Consider the following 15,807-nt stretch of genomic DNA (forward strand, 5'->3'; position numbering starts at 1 on the left):
TCAAAATGAGGAAAAACACATGTCCATTCCCTTATGCAATTCAAACACCTCCCAACATAAATTGCGCATTCTAATTAAGAGATCTTCTCAATCATTCAATATATGTATATGGTCCAGACAAACAAGAAGTTCATTCCTAAAGTAACAAAAACATATGTTCCGAGATCACCCAATGTTTTTTGCTTTTTGTTTTTTTTTTTTTTTTTTTTTTTTTTTTTTTTTTTTAATGTGGAGGTGGAGAATTTCAAAACAAGAAAACACTTGTGTAGATTAGGCACTGGGCAAACAAATTCAATACAACACATCACCAACTGAAACAATCTCTTGTAGTGGCATGTAGCTTGCGTTTTACCTTTTCTTTTAAGATAAGTTTTTTGTGATCCAGCGTGGATAAGTGGTAGCAGTAAATCATTTGCATGAACTGCTTGGCCGTCTCTTACTTTTGTATGATTTCGTAACACTGTTGGTGGTTTTTTCAAACATTAAATAAAGACGTGATTCAATATTTCGATGTGATAGTGCTTGGTCTCACAAATGAGCTTGATTTTGATTAAAATTGAAACATAGTAAATATTATTTGAAAGTAAAATATAAATGAAAAGATAAATGAACAATCTGAAAAGATTTAAACTCTTGATTGCATATAAAATATAGATATCATACGCAAACGCTGTTTAATATTTAAGTGTTGCAAAAGTTTCCTGGTCTGTCTTTAGGATCAAATTTACTAACAAAAAAAAAAAAACAAAACAAGAAAATGGAATTCGCAAAAGCCAAAAGCAAAAAAGCAAAAGAAGGCCAAAACAATTTAATGGGAAAAGGGAAATCCTACATTGTCTGTCAAGCTGTCCAAGGGTTTTAAAACCTCCATGCTTCACATTACTTCATCACCACCAAGAGCAAGATAACTCAGTCGCAGAAACAGCTATGGCGGACGGAATAACGTCACACAACACCGAGCTCAACAATCCTCACGTCCGTCATGGGAACCGGTTGATGGCGATGCACATGAGCTGGGGACACGACACGGTCTTCCTCACCGACCGCTGGCCTGGCAACGACCCTGCCATGTTCTCGTTGGCCATCATCTTCGTCTTCTGCCTTGCTTTCCTCATCATGTTCCTCCTTCGCTTTGAGTACACCAAGCCGGGTACGACCAAAGTCGGGGCATGCCTTTTCAAGACCGAGCTTTACACGGTGCGTTTGGTGGTGAGCTACATGGTGATGCTTGCGGTTGTGTCGTACAATGGCGGCATATTCTTGGCCGCAGTCAGCGGGCACGCGGTGGGTTTCTTGATTTTCCGGAGCCGGCTGTTCGGTAAGTGGGACCACGAGTGAGGTCTGGGTTAGAAGCCGGCTGATCTTGCCCATGTCTAAATTTTTGAGCCGTATGGATGAAATAATGCGATAAGAGCTTGAATGATTCTTTACATGATCTTTTAATGATGGACCTTGCGTTCCGATGGCAATTGGTGAAGGACTCTTTTAGTGAAAAGTTCATGTTAATTGTTTGGATTATATGCCTTCTTACAAATGGAGCGAGCTAATTATGAAGACCTTGGAACAAGTCGAACAATTTTTGGTACACACCCGTCTACATATTACATACACGACACATATTTAAGCTTGTTTTTGTCAAGTTTAAACGTCGGTTCATAATTTAACAATTTAACTCCTTTATACAATAATGGAAAAACATGACATGATCGGGCTGACCATCTTAATCCGTTCATGACACGCCTAAACACATTTAGTTTTATAGGCTAAGATGTCATTTGTATTAACATAACATGTTAAGAGACATTGTGATACGTTTGAATATATTTATACATGTCTAAACACATTCATACAAGTTTATATATAAGACTCCATGCCTTAAACATGTTAAATTGTCAAGTCGTGTAATTCGTTTAATAAACTTATCACGTTCGGGTGTTAAGGTTGACATGATTAATAAACGAGTTGGTGTGACTACAAGAATGTTTGTCATAATCATGACGCATGAACGCGATTTATCTTGTCCACCTACTAAGTGGCTGGGCTACATTTACGAGTCAATAGCAAACAAAATAGATCAAAATGAGAGCGAGAAAAATTCGTGTGGGCCTTTACACACCTTAACAGGTTTGTCAATGGTACTTTGTGCCTATTGCGAGCTAAAGCCATAAATAGCGCTCAAGGCACAAATAGGGATTCGGATCCTCTCTTCCCAAGTGCTTCTCTCAATGTGTCGGTCAATTTTAATCGATGATTTCGAACCTGGGCCAAGGCAGCTAATTCAAGCGGTTTGAAGACCCCAAAAACACACACACACAAGAAGATTCAACCGGTTTGGTTGAGAACCGGACCATGGCCCAATCTGGCTTTCGTCAATAGCTCATACTAGTTGAGCACCAATGCTCTTTGTTTGTAAAATGTTCAATTCATTGACCCGGCGGTCGAATTAGTTGACCTCGAAACCGGAGGCCAAGCTGGTTCTTATGAGTAGTCCCACTTGAAAAACATTGATCTCAACTGTTGAGATATACCTCATCCACATCACGAATGAATTATATATTATTCTGAGAGCCCTATACTGCCCCTTTGGTTTATACACGAAACTTGAATCATCAGAGATATTTTGGATATTTTGGATATTATGCTGATTAATTGTAACTGATATTGTTATATTCTGTTACTTTATACAAAACTTATAAAAAGGCCCATGTACTCTTCATTATGTATATCGAAATATAAAGAAAAGCCCTCATATATATTTTGTTAATAATTCTTAACTTGCCATCCAAGTCGTCATCTTTGAGGAAGCGCTTATCAAGTTCATTTCGGCCAGTCATTGCGACGCCAGCTGAACCGATCCATCACTCATGTTTTGCCGCCAAGTCCATAGCTTCAGTTGTTCTCCAAGACTTCTTCACCGCTCATTTCGGGAAACGAATACCACCACCAAACTCACCGTCCTCAGACGAATCAAATCCTAAAATTTTGTTGAACAGACAATGAACGCCGCCACACCAGCGCCATGTCTCCGACCCATTGAAGCTCGTTGCCTGTAAGTGCTTTTCTGATGATTTTAGCTTAATGTTTTGATATTAAAAACACCACCACCAGGTTTACTATCTCCGAATGTCCAACCAGCCAAAAGGCACCACAGATCGACATCACACGCGCCTCACGCTCCAATGACTTTTGGGGGCTAACAATACAACCTAGAGGGGAGGTAAATAGGTTATTTTAGAGAACTTGACAATCTTTCGCGGAAATTAGCTTATGCTAAGTTAAGATCAAGTCAAGATGATATTTCAAAAAGCTTGTGATCATAATGTGTGCATGGGCTAGATTGCACTGGTAATCTACTCAGAAAGTTACAATAAGCAAGCACTAATCTTATTGAAGATAAATCACACTATCATGACTCAGCTGCTGCTCTTACTCTTGTACACTACAGCACAATTACTCAAAGGGCATGAATACAATATTCAATGAAACAGTTGAAAGAAAACGTATCACTTAGGACACAGCTGAATGTCAATCCTTAAAAAATGTTGTTGTCACTTTCTACTTGGCTTCTTAGGCATTTTCTTTTATATCCATCTTCAATCTATCAATTGGAAGACGATTAAAGAAGCAAAGAGTCATTGGAGTTGCCTTTTAGCTGCTGCCCAAGGATAGAACTACCCATACAGTCCTTTTTCATGAATTTTTGCTGTCTACCTAAGAACAGCATCTGCTATTTTCCCTTCGTTACAGTCTCTAACGAACCTGTCAAATGATCTAGCTTCTTGATTATTGGTTCTAACTAAATTCTACTACTGTACAAATTCTTAGCCATAATGGCTAGTTTGTTGACCCAACGTACTTCACCAAATGTTCATGGTTGCCACGGCACCAAACACCTGATATTTGTAGCAACAATATAGACATCGCCTATTAGCTGATCTTTAGGTCCACTAGAACCATTTACAGAAAAACTGTTTCTAGACCTATTGCATACTTCCATCCACTAAATCACACCATGGATATCATGCGGTCCTTTCTATCAAAAACATCTACATATACCATAGTAAACATTATACTAAGAATAGTTTGGACATTATCAAAATCACTTAGAGATGTTTCTCCAATAATGACAACCTATGCACATAAATCCGCACACACGTGCAACGCACTTGACAAGAAATTCGAATGTGATATGTTGACGTCACTACTGATATCATCAAGTCCCGTTAGCTACCATATCATCTGCCACGTCACCCTCATCACATCATCCTTGACCGTTGACCAAAAGTGACCAATTAGATCTTAAGGTATTTCGACATTCTAATTCCATTTTTCATGTTTTTTTCTCCATATCTACACTCCAGATGCTAGTTTTTTGCTATTCCTTATACAACTTACTAATTTTAAACTAATAAGTGCATTCAATGAATAAAATGGACATGCCAAAATGCATTCATATTGTTTTGAATGGATAAAACAATATTTTATAGGCTCAAGAAATGTCAAGTTTTCTAAGAGAATGCAAACATTGGATACATCACTAGGTAAATTAGTGTGCCTACTAGGACTGCTAAAGAAACTAGAGAAAATTTTCTTGAATGTTTATAGAAGTGGGATAGCAAAAAAAAAAAAAAAATCAAATTTTAACGTGGTTTCAAAATGCTTTGATTCCTTCTATCGAGCTTTAGTTTGGTCGCCTGCATGCAATAGAGGGAATCGTGTGATTTGCTTGCCAACTAATATTCCACCTCGAATATTACCCATCAATATCAACTATTAGGAAATCTACATAAAATGCATTAGGAGATAGGTCAATCTATCAACAATTTTTTGTCCTCTACCAACAATTTTGTATCCTCTACGCATGCTATTTGGTATCAATTAGCCTTAACTAAGTTGCAATTTCTAATAGCACTTAATGATGAGTCTAAACCTGTAGAAGCTTCATTTCTTCATCGTGATCTATTACCTCATCTTAAGACAGTTGTCTCGGAGTTATTGACTAAGGAGACTTAGCCAAATATTTGAAGGTGCACCGCACCATTTTGTCCATTCTTACAAGCATAGTGCTTGCCACCTAGCTTCATCCATGCCAACTATAATATACATACTTCTGTCGAATGGTCACCTTTCATCCAATTGCTATTGTTGACCTAGACAACCTACAAGGAGAAACAACCAATCCTAATACAAAGGTCCATCTACACACTCATCCACCACAGTTGTTATCATTGAGGGTTCCCTTAACAATTCATCTATTACTCTATCTTTAGACGATCTACACTTTATTATACAAGAATCTAGTACATCCAACTTCTCTTTCCCTAACACTTTTGCTTTATTTGTGAACTCAGATACTTCTGATTCATGATTCTTTTATTATGCCTATTGCAATCATAGGACTTCCAACTCCAGTTTATCTAAGTCAAAGTCATTACCTTCACAAGCACCTACTATTCATACAAATGATAGTTAGTCATACCAAAAACATTTTGATATACACATTGCCATTACTTTATATTTTATTGGTTCGTAAACTATCCTTAAGGTTGATATATGTTGGACATTGTGTGAACTTGGTGTTAGCATTCACTTCTCTTCTAATTGTTGTTGTGTGCAAATTCCACGGATGGGACAGATAAGTGGGACAGGATATCAAGTGCAATGCTTATTTGAACTCATCTCCTTAAAGCTTCCAAATGCTCTTGCTAGTTGTGCCACCATGGTATCATCTAAAACTTAACATTCTCGTTTGGGTCATGCTTTTTTTCTTATATTAAGTCATCTCATTTGTAGTGGCCATTTGGGTCTTGTTGAAATTAAATATTTTGATTCGTTGCCATGTAAGATGGAAAAACATCATGCTTTACATTTGATCTTAGTGAATATGTTTGTTATGCTCCCTTTTATCTAATTCATTCTGACATTTAAGGGCCATCTCCTACTCCCACTGTGGGAGGTCTCACTATTTTGTGATTTTTTTTTATGCTCATTCTCGTTATTCATGACTTCACTTTATGAAAAATCAATGTGAACTTGTTTACTTGATTTTGTTGCTAGGATGAAAATACAATTTTCTCAAAACATTAAGATTTTTCGTATTAATAATACCATGAATATAGAGATAGAATTTCTTAGAATTATTCTTTAAAACCACATTATTGGCTACAGGGCTTTGTTAGGACTAAGGAAGGAATGGGTACTATAATTGAGCTAGAATCAACCAACCAAACTAAACACTAGCCCCATCTTGTAGATAGGTTGGGACTAGCCTTCTATTCCGGTGAACAATGTTCCACTGATTAAGTAGGGGCAGGATTCAAACTTGTGATCTTCAAGTCATGAGCCTAATCATTTAGATCAACGTGGCATTTTCAGGATAAACTCAATAACCAATAACGGTAATCTAAGACGATCTCCTCTTATAGAACAAATACCTTGGTTTTGCCTGACATTCTATTTACTAAACTCAATAACTACTAAACTCAATAACCAACCTTGTGTTCTTTGATCGCAGATTATGTTGTTTTCATTTCTCTCACTTCAAAGAAGATTATCATAGGTAATAATAGCGAATACTGTATGATTGGTTTGAAGACAGCTAGTTCGGACAAGAGGGTTTGTACTGGTCTAGTGGCAACAACAAGAACAAGGTTTAGATGTCTGAAACCATGCGTGGGCCGGGCTTAAAGCGTGTGAAACCCATCACTACTTCTTAAAGTCGTTGAGACCATAGCATGTTACACAAAAGCGCTGCTTTCTCTATAGTGTTGTCACACAGCTGTCTGCCTAGAAGAGCCACTTGCTCTGTAGTGTTGTCACACAAGATAGAAATTGACCCTTTAAGATGAGTTCTTTTCGATTAGGACACACAGCCACAACAAGGAAGCAGTCAGGAATGCAGCAATAGTGGAAAGGGATATTGGTGTCCGAAAACTTCCCAACAAATTAGTCGAACAGAGTATAAATATAGACACGCGTTAGATGTTGCACACACTGTTCTAACCTCAACCTCTTATCCAAAACAGTTTAATAGAGAGGCTTCTCATATTGCCATATATACTATCAATTGTATTTCATCGCCTCCTATAGGTAATATTTCTCCTTATAAGTGCTTGTATGGTAGTGTTCCTAATTACAACCTTCTTCAAGTCTTTGGCAACGGTTGTTTTTTCTATCTTCTTCTAAATGAATGCACAAAGTTAAAACCTCATGCTCATCATTCTTGTTTTCTTGGGTATGGCATTGAACACAAAGGGTATTGATATTTGGATCTTGTCTCTAATCATCTTCACATATCATGTTAGATTACCTTTTGGGAACACAATTTCAACTCCTCTCCTATTATCTCCTTCTTTACCAATCCATTGTTTGGGATATTTTGAAATTTTTTAAGTATTTTCCTTTAAATAATTATTAAAATGAGAGTATTGCGTAACTTTATACAAAAAATCAAAAGTTAAACTATGAATCAATCGCTCTCTAAGGTAACAATTTCTGACAAAATCGTCTCAGAGGACTACATTGAAATGTTGCACAAAAGTTTTGATGTGAATCGTTGCGGAAGGATCGTTCTACGAAGGCCCGGATGGTGCGAATTGCAAACCTCGACCTCCAATCAAACCTGTGATTGGCAACCTCGGTATGAACGTGACTGTTGACGAACACGTGTCAACTAACCAACGTTATAGACGTCACAAGCGAAAAAATTCGCTATCTCATTCGATAAGTCAAATTGACCGCCACAAGAGAATCTTGATAAGGTCAAGTCCTCAAAAGAACAGTAGAAGAGAACCTCTCAATTCTTTTCCTCAAAAATAAAAATATCTCTGTCCTCAAAGAAATTTGGCAAATCCTTTATATAGGCTGCCACACAAACCCTAAAAACCAACCCTAAAAATCTAATGCGTTATATTCTAAAATATTCCTATTTTAGAATATTCTTAAACAAGAATATATATATATAAATTGACTTGGTCAATTATTTGGTGACAAGATAATTAAATTGCACCAAGATTTCCAAGATTCTTCAAGATTTGATCCAAGGTCATCTTCACGCCAAAGATCACGAACCATGATGCCAACAGCTTGCTTGAATTGTTTGGCCCGCGCTCGAGTAATCGAACCAGTAGGAATAGACAATGGGTCCCTAGCACCTCCTCCTCGATATGACTCGATGTCCACATCATTCCCTCCCCCGTGCAAAGGATTTGTCCTCAAATCATCACTAGCATCAAAAAGAGTCAAGTCAGAAACATTAAATGTGGCACTAACGTCATACTTACCTGGAAGATCAAGCTTGTAAGCATTATTGTTAACTCTTTCCAAAACCATGAATGGTCCATCCCCTCGCGGTAATAACTTAGAATGTCGCTGCTCGGGAAATCTCTCTTTGCGCATATGAACCCAAACCCAATCGCCGGTTCAAACACCACTTCCTTGCGCCCTTTGTTAGCTTGCCTTGCATATTGCTCAGTCTTGCGCCCAATATTTGTGCGCGTCTTCTCATGCAACGCCTTGACAAATTCAGCTTTCTTTGCTCCATCTAAATCCACACGCTTATCAACAGGTAAAGGGGTTAAATCTAACGGAGTTAATGGATTAAAACCATAGACAACCTCAAATGGTGTAAATTTAGTAGCAGAATGCATGCTCCTATTATATGCAAATTCAACATGTGGCAGACAATCTTCCCAAGATTTTATGTTCTTTTTAATAATAGCACGCAACAATACCCCTAAAGTTCTATTAACTACCTCGGTTTGACCATCGGTCTGTGGATGACAAGTAGTAGAAAATAACAATCGTGTTCCTAGTTTTTTCCACAATGTTTTCCAAAAGTAGCTAAGAAATTTAGAATCTCGATCTGAAACAATCGATCTAGGCATGCCATGCAAACGTACAACCTCCTTAAAGAACAAATTAGCAATATGAGATGCATCATCAGTTTTATGACAAGGTATAAAATGAGCCATCTTTGAAAACCGATCAACAACCACATAAATAGAATCTCTACCATACTTAGACCTAGGCAATCCTAACACAAAATCCATAGAAATATCAATCCAAGGATGCGTTGGAATAGGTAATGGTGTATACAAGCCATGCGGTTTAGTTGTAGACTTCGATTGCTTACAAGCAATGCATCTCTCACAAACACGTGTGACATCTCTCTTCATATGTGGCCAATAAAAATGTTCATACAACACTTCATAAGTCTTATTAATGCCAAAATGCCCCATTAAACCACCACTATGAGCTTCTCGCACCAACAATTCACGCAAAGAACACTTAGGCAAACATAGTTTGTTTTCACGAAAAAGATAACCTTCATGCATATAAAATTTATCAAATGCAGCGTGTTCACATGCTTCATAGACTCTCCCAAAGTCATCATCATCAATATATAAGCCCTTGATATGCTCAAAACCTAGACACTTTGCTTCTAAAATAGTTAGAATCGCATACCTTCGAGAAAGTGCATCGGCTACCACATTTTCCTTACCTTTCTTGTACTTGATCACATATGGAAAAGTCTCAATGAACTCCATCCATTTGGCATGTCTTTTATTCAACTTTTGCTGTCCTTTCAAGTACTTCAAGGTCTCATGGTCGGTGTGGATCACAAACTCCTTTGGCCATAAATAATGTTGCCAAGTCTCCAAAGCTCGCACTAAAGCATACATCTCCTTATCATAGGTAGGATAATTCAATGTTGCTCCACTCAATTTTTCGCTGAAATAAGCTATGGGACGCCCTCCTTGCATCAACACGGCTCCAATTCCTGTACCGAAGCATCGCACTCTATCTCAAAAGTAGCACTGAAATTCGGCAAAGATAACAAAGGAGCATTAGTTAACTTATCTTTTAGCAGATTAAAGGCTTTCTCTTGCTCTTCTCCCCACGTGAAACCCACGTGCTTCTTGATAACCTCAGTTAAAGGTGCGGCAATGGTGCTGAAATTTCTCACAAATCGTCGATAAAAACTCGCCAATCCATGAAAGCTACGCACCTCTCCTATGGTCTTAGGCGTTGGCCATTCACGGATTGCTTTAACCTTTTCTTCATCAACCTGTATACCATTAGCACTAACAACAAATCCTAGAAATACTAATTTGTTGGTAACAAAAGAGCACTTCTTTAGATTAGCGTATAATTGCTCAGCCCTTAAAACCTGCAAGACAGCTCGCACATGCTCAATATGGTCATCAGGACTTCGGCTATAAATCAAGATGTCATCGAAATAGACAACCACAAATCGACCAATAAAAGCACGCAAAACATGATTCATAAGTCGCATAAATGTGCTCGGTGCATTAGTTAATCCAAATGGCATTACTAACCACTCATATAATCCATACTTGGTCTTAAATGCAGTTTTCCATTCATCACCTTCTTTCATCCTAATTTGATGATAACCACTTTTCAAATCGATCTTAGTGAAAATACAAGAACCATGCAACTCATCCAACATGTCATCTAATCTAGGAATAGGATGTCGATACTTTACCGTAATATTATTGATTGCTCGGCAATCGACACACATTCGCCAAGTTCCATCCTTCTTTGGCACTAACAAAACGAGGGACGGCGCATGGGCTAAGACTCTCTCTCACATGCCCTCGTTCCAATAATTCACTAACTTGTCGCTGAAGTTCCTTTGTCTCCTCGGGATTGCTTCGATATGCGGGTCGATTAGGTAATGGCGCACCAAGAATCAAGTCAATTTGATGTTCTATGCCTCGAATAGGTGGTATCCCTCCAGGAAGTTCATCGGAAAGACATCTTCAAATTCCTGCAATAAAGACACAATAGGACTAGGCAAACTTGGGTCAAGATCGTTAGTAGAAAACAAAACCTCATTGTACACAAGTACAAGTATTGGTCGATCTAGAACTAAGGCTCTCCTCACTTCACTTGATTTTGCATAAAAATTATTTTGCCTCTTTTCTTTCCTCTCTTCTTTTCCCTCAGTTTTTACCACAATCTTTCTCTCGGCCTCTCCTTTTCCTTGCGTCTCAGACACACCACGCAAGCCCTCGGATTTCTCACCTTTTCTCTCTCTCTCGGCTTCTCGTTGTAACTTTAATTGATCTTGATACACCTCACTAGGTGTCATTGGTACCAAGGTATAAGTCTTTTGTTTCATCACCAATGAATAACAATTAGTATATCCATCATGATGTACCTTTCGATCATATTGCCATGGTCTTCCAAGCAAGATATGACCCGCTTGCATAGGTACAACATCACACTCTACCTCGTCCTTATATCTCCCTATCTCAAATGGAATTCGAACTTGCTTCGACACTTTTACCTCACCACTATCATTTAACCATTGAACTCTATAAGGCCTAGGGTGCTTTGTTGTCTTCAAGCCCAACTTATCCACCATAATACAACTTGCCACATTCGCACAACTACCTCCATCAATTATCATACTACGATCTTACCATTCACCACACACCTTGTATGAAACAAATTATCTCTTTGTTGGTGATGCTCCTCCTCCTTTACTTGCACACTCGAGAGAACGCCTAACCACCAATAAGTCTCCTTTTATAGCCACTTCTCCATCACTACAATCCTCCAATGGTGGCATCTCATCATCATCTTCTTCCCTTTCACTTTCGGACTCAATAACACCATGTCCAGTCATGATCATCACCCTCCTATTAGGGCATTGATTCGCCATATGACCTCTGCCCAAACACTTAAAACATTTAATTTCACGAGTTCTAGTGTTAGGATTTTCGATTTTACCTGAAACCGGATTCGTTCCAACTTTACCGTCCCTCTCCTTCTCCTTTGAGGTTTCGGTTTTTGTGTTGTTTCCTCTCCAATTTGGCTTATCATCTCTCTTCCAGTTGGATCTCAATTCTGATTTGAACCTCCTCCACTCTTGTGATTTCGGTCCAACTTCAATTGTCGCTCAACTTTGATGGCTTTGTCCACCAATTCTTCCAATTCAACATAGTGTTGCAGCTCTACCACCCTTGCTATGTCTCGGCTCTAACCACTCAAAAATCTTGACATTGTGGCCTCACGATCCTCCATCACATTAGCACGGATCATGGCAATCTCCATCTCCTTGTGATACTCTTCCACGCTCTTATTGCCTTGTGTGAGATTTTGTAGCTTTTGAAACAAATCTCGGTGGTAATGACTAGGTACAAAACGCCTTCTCATCACCGCTTTCATCTCATTCCACGTCTCTATCGGTCTTTCACCATTGCGCCTTCTACTAGTCACAAGTTGATCCCACCAAATTATAGCATAATCAGTAAATTCAACAGCTGCAATTTTTACCTTTTGAGCTCAGAGTATCGTTGGCAATCAAATACCATCTCCATGCGTTTCTCCCACTCTAGATACACATCAGGATCATTCTTCCCTTGGAAGGAAGGAATCTTCATCTTGATGTTGCCAAGTTCATCATCTCCTCGGTGTCTAAACCTTCGGCCTCCATTCCACCTTTCAAATCGAGCATCTTGATCATCCTCCATGTCGGCCTCATCATCATCATATTGTCGTTGCCTTCTATGTTGTGTTCTAGAGGCATCTCGCTGATGTTGCGGCCTTCCTCGAGGTATCTCTCGGTCACCATCAACCCTCATGTCATTCCTCATCATTCGGCCACTAAGCTCCTCCACTACGACCCTCAATTGCTGGATGCTTTCCACGAGCGCTTCATCCCTTCGTATGGAGTCAACCTCCCGTTGATTCACGCTTTCTTCGCGCGACATATTTTAGACCTGCAAGTAAACGTTAGTCTAAAAAAAAATCCTCACCAATCGCTCCCTCACGTGTTTCTCTTGAGATGTTTGTCACTTCTCTCGTGTTTAACTCAAGTCTAGGCTTTTTCCACCCTCAATTAAGCTTACACACTCTTGCCTTTTTCCTCTCGTATTCTCTTTTCACAAGCTCTTTATTGGACTCAAAACCTGTCTCTCAACCCCCTCACGACAATCAATCAAACTAATCAAACAAGATTAGATCACTATTGATTTTGTTTCAGTAAGTAACAATTTCAAACCAACAAATACAACTTTCGAAATTCCAATTGAAACGCAAATCACTACTGATTTTGTTTCAATTTGGTCTACTAACAAACGAGTCGCCTTCTTGATTTTTTTTTTTTTTTTTTATTTTTTTTTTTTTGCCGAATCTGTTTTTTTTTTTTTGTGCGTTTTCTTTCTCTTTTTTTTTTTCTTTTTGACAAACTCAGATACAATTTAAGATGCTAGAAAAGAAAATTTAAAACTAACAGCAAACAACTACGTATGGAAGCACAAAAGCAATATGATCCCTAAATTAGCTAGAATCGAAACCCTAACTCAATAAATCTCAAATTGCTGAATATCAACAGAAAAATTAAAGATAAATAGACCTTGTAGAAGCAAGCTCTGATACCAACTGATGTGAATCGTTGCAGAAGGATCGTTCTACGAAGCCCAGATGGTGCGAATTGCAAACCTCGACCTCCAATCAAACCTATGATTGGTAATCTCAGTATGAACGTGACCCGTTGACGAACGCGTGTCAACCAACCAACGTTATAGACGCCATGAGCGAAAGAATTCGCTATCTCACTCGATAAGTCAAATTGACCGCCACAAGAGAATCTTGATTAGGTCAAGTCCTCAAAAGAACAGTAAAAAGAGAACCTCTCAATTCTTTTCCTCAAACATAAAAATATCTCTGTCCTCAAAGAAATTTGGCAAATCCTTTATATAGGCTGCCACACAAACCCTAAAAACCAACCTAAAAATCTAATGCGTTATATTCTAAAATATTCCTATTTTAGAATATTCTTAAACAAGAATATATATATATAAATTGACTTGGTCAATTATTTGGTGACAAGATAATTAAATTGCACCAAGATTTCCAAGATTCTTCAAGATTTGATCCAAGGTCATCTTCACGCCAAAGATCACGAACCATGATGCCAACAGCTTGCTTGAATTGTTTGGCCCGCGCTCGAGTAATCGAACCAGTAGGAATAGACAATGGGTCCCTAGCACCTCCTCCTCGATATGACTCGATGTCCACATCAAGTTTAGAATTGAGTTAACATCAACGCAATAGGTTTGAAACTAATTGGGTGATTGTCCACCTATTGTCGTGCATCACTGAAACCACAAACAGATGCATAAACATTACAAACTGTCTAGAAAAAAAAAAACCAAATCCTTAAACATCTTTTACAAACAGCATTGGCATTGACAAAAAATACCATAAACATCCCAAATTTATAACAAAAATAATGTTGCAAGTCTTCCTTCGAGAAACATAATCAAATCCAAAAAGATAAACATCACAGTGCAGCAACCCTTCAAGCATACCCCAATACACCAAAAAGAGATGATCATCTTCAAATTATGTGTTTCATGGGAATAAGTATACTAGAAGTACTAAAAGTTATGTACGACACTCATTTTAGTGCCAAATATTTCCACCAGATCACTTAAGTGCTAAATTGGAGAAAAAAACGATCAATTTGATGCCACTGGCAAGAGTTTCTAGCTAAATTGGTTATGTGGCTTTTATATATATATATATATATATATATATTTAAAAAAAAACTGATGTGGAAAAAATTTGAAAGGCCGTTCACGTGGAATGGCATAAACGATGTCATTTTCCTTTCTCCCTAAGAAATGACATCATTTTGCCATCATAGATGGACCCCCTTACAAAAACAACGCCGCATAGCTCACATGGCCAAAACGGCGTCATTGAAGGCGGAGTGAAATGGCGTTCATCGACGGCACATACAAACTACAATCCTCGCCCGATGCCAACCGTAGCTCGCTCACCGACTATCGCTCGCCTGCCGTCACTCAACCACCATCATAGTTGCGCCATCGTTCGTTGTCATTTAGTAACTGTGTCCCCAACTCTCACTCACTCAGATTTATCATGTTCTCTCCGCAAGTCAATTGGGTGAAAAATTTAGGGTTTCAACGGAAAAATTAGGGCACAAAGGGCAAATTGAGGGCTCGGCTCGAAGGGAAAGTGCCGGGGAAAGTGGTGGGGAAAGTGGTAGGGACCTCACTTTTGTTTGCTAACATGATCTGCTTTCTTTTATGGGGATTGAATAGAAAAAAAAGGGCATTGAGGGAAAAATGAGAGCTGGCTTGGAGGGAAATAGTTGTGGGACCTCACTTTATTTAATTAGTTAAAGTACTTCTATGGAAACCAAATGGGATTGAATTGAAAAATTGGTGGAGGGGACCTCACTTTATTTATTCAATCTAGCTTTCTTTGTTTTTGTAAAGGGACCGAATTGAATAAATTAGTTGTCTTTGTTTCTTTCAATAAAACGACAAGGACCTACATGTGAAGTTACTGATTTTGTTATGTGGTCCCAAAAAAATAACGACTTTTTTTTCTCATTGGGTCTAGCATCAAAATGGATGAGGATTGTGTAGGTGTCATTTTTTGCTATGATGTAGAGTTTGTTATTAGTATCGAGGACTAGGAATATGTTAGTAGAAATGAAGGTACTATCTATGTTAATGTTGGGAAGCCATCATATATTTATTTTGTGAGGGATTTTGTGTATTTTTCACAATACAAATTGCAAAAACTACGTTATTGTGTTCCTAGGAAAGAATTGAATGACGGTTTGAGATTTTTTTTAAGATGATAATGGTATTAAGGATATCATTTATCATTATCTTCATGGCGATGAAATTAGGGTATATGTTAAGTATTATATTGATGATGAGGATGGTGAGAATGAGTAAACTATTGAAAGAGGAGAAGTGAGGATCTTAATCAGGTTGGGGATGAATTTAGATT

At 38.2% G+C, this 15,807-nt stretch overlaps 1 protein-coding gene across 1 annotated transcript; it reads left to right on the forward strand.

The window, feature by feature from the left end:
- Positions 1 to 927: 927 nt before the first annotated feature.
- On the forward strand, positions 928 to 1,338 carry LOC104435453 (copper transporter 4-like). The gene has a single exon (XM_010048204.2). The coding sequence runs from the start codon at positions 928 to 930 to the stop codon at positions 1,336 to 1,338; it is 411 nt and encodes a 136-aa protein (XP_010046506.1).
- Positions 1,339 to 15,807: the final 14,469 nt, after the last annotated feature.

This window comes from Eucalyptus grandis, chromosome 1 (genome assembly GCF_016545825.1).
Source record: "Eucalyptus grandis isolate ANBG69807.140 chromosome 1, ASM1654582v1, whole genome shotgun sequence".
NCBI classification, from domain to species: Eukaryota; Viridiplantae; Streptophyta; class Magnoliopsida; order Myrtales; family Myrtaceae; genus Eucalyptus; species Eucalyptus grandis.

What these genes read in the sequence shown, in the direction of transcription:
- LOC104435453 (XM_010048204.2), top strand. Translation starts at nt 928, where the DNA reads ATGGCGGACGGAATAACGTCACACAACACCGAGCTCAACAATCCTCAC.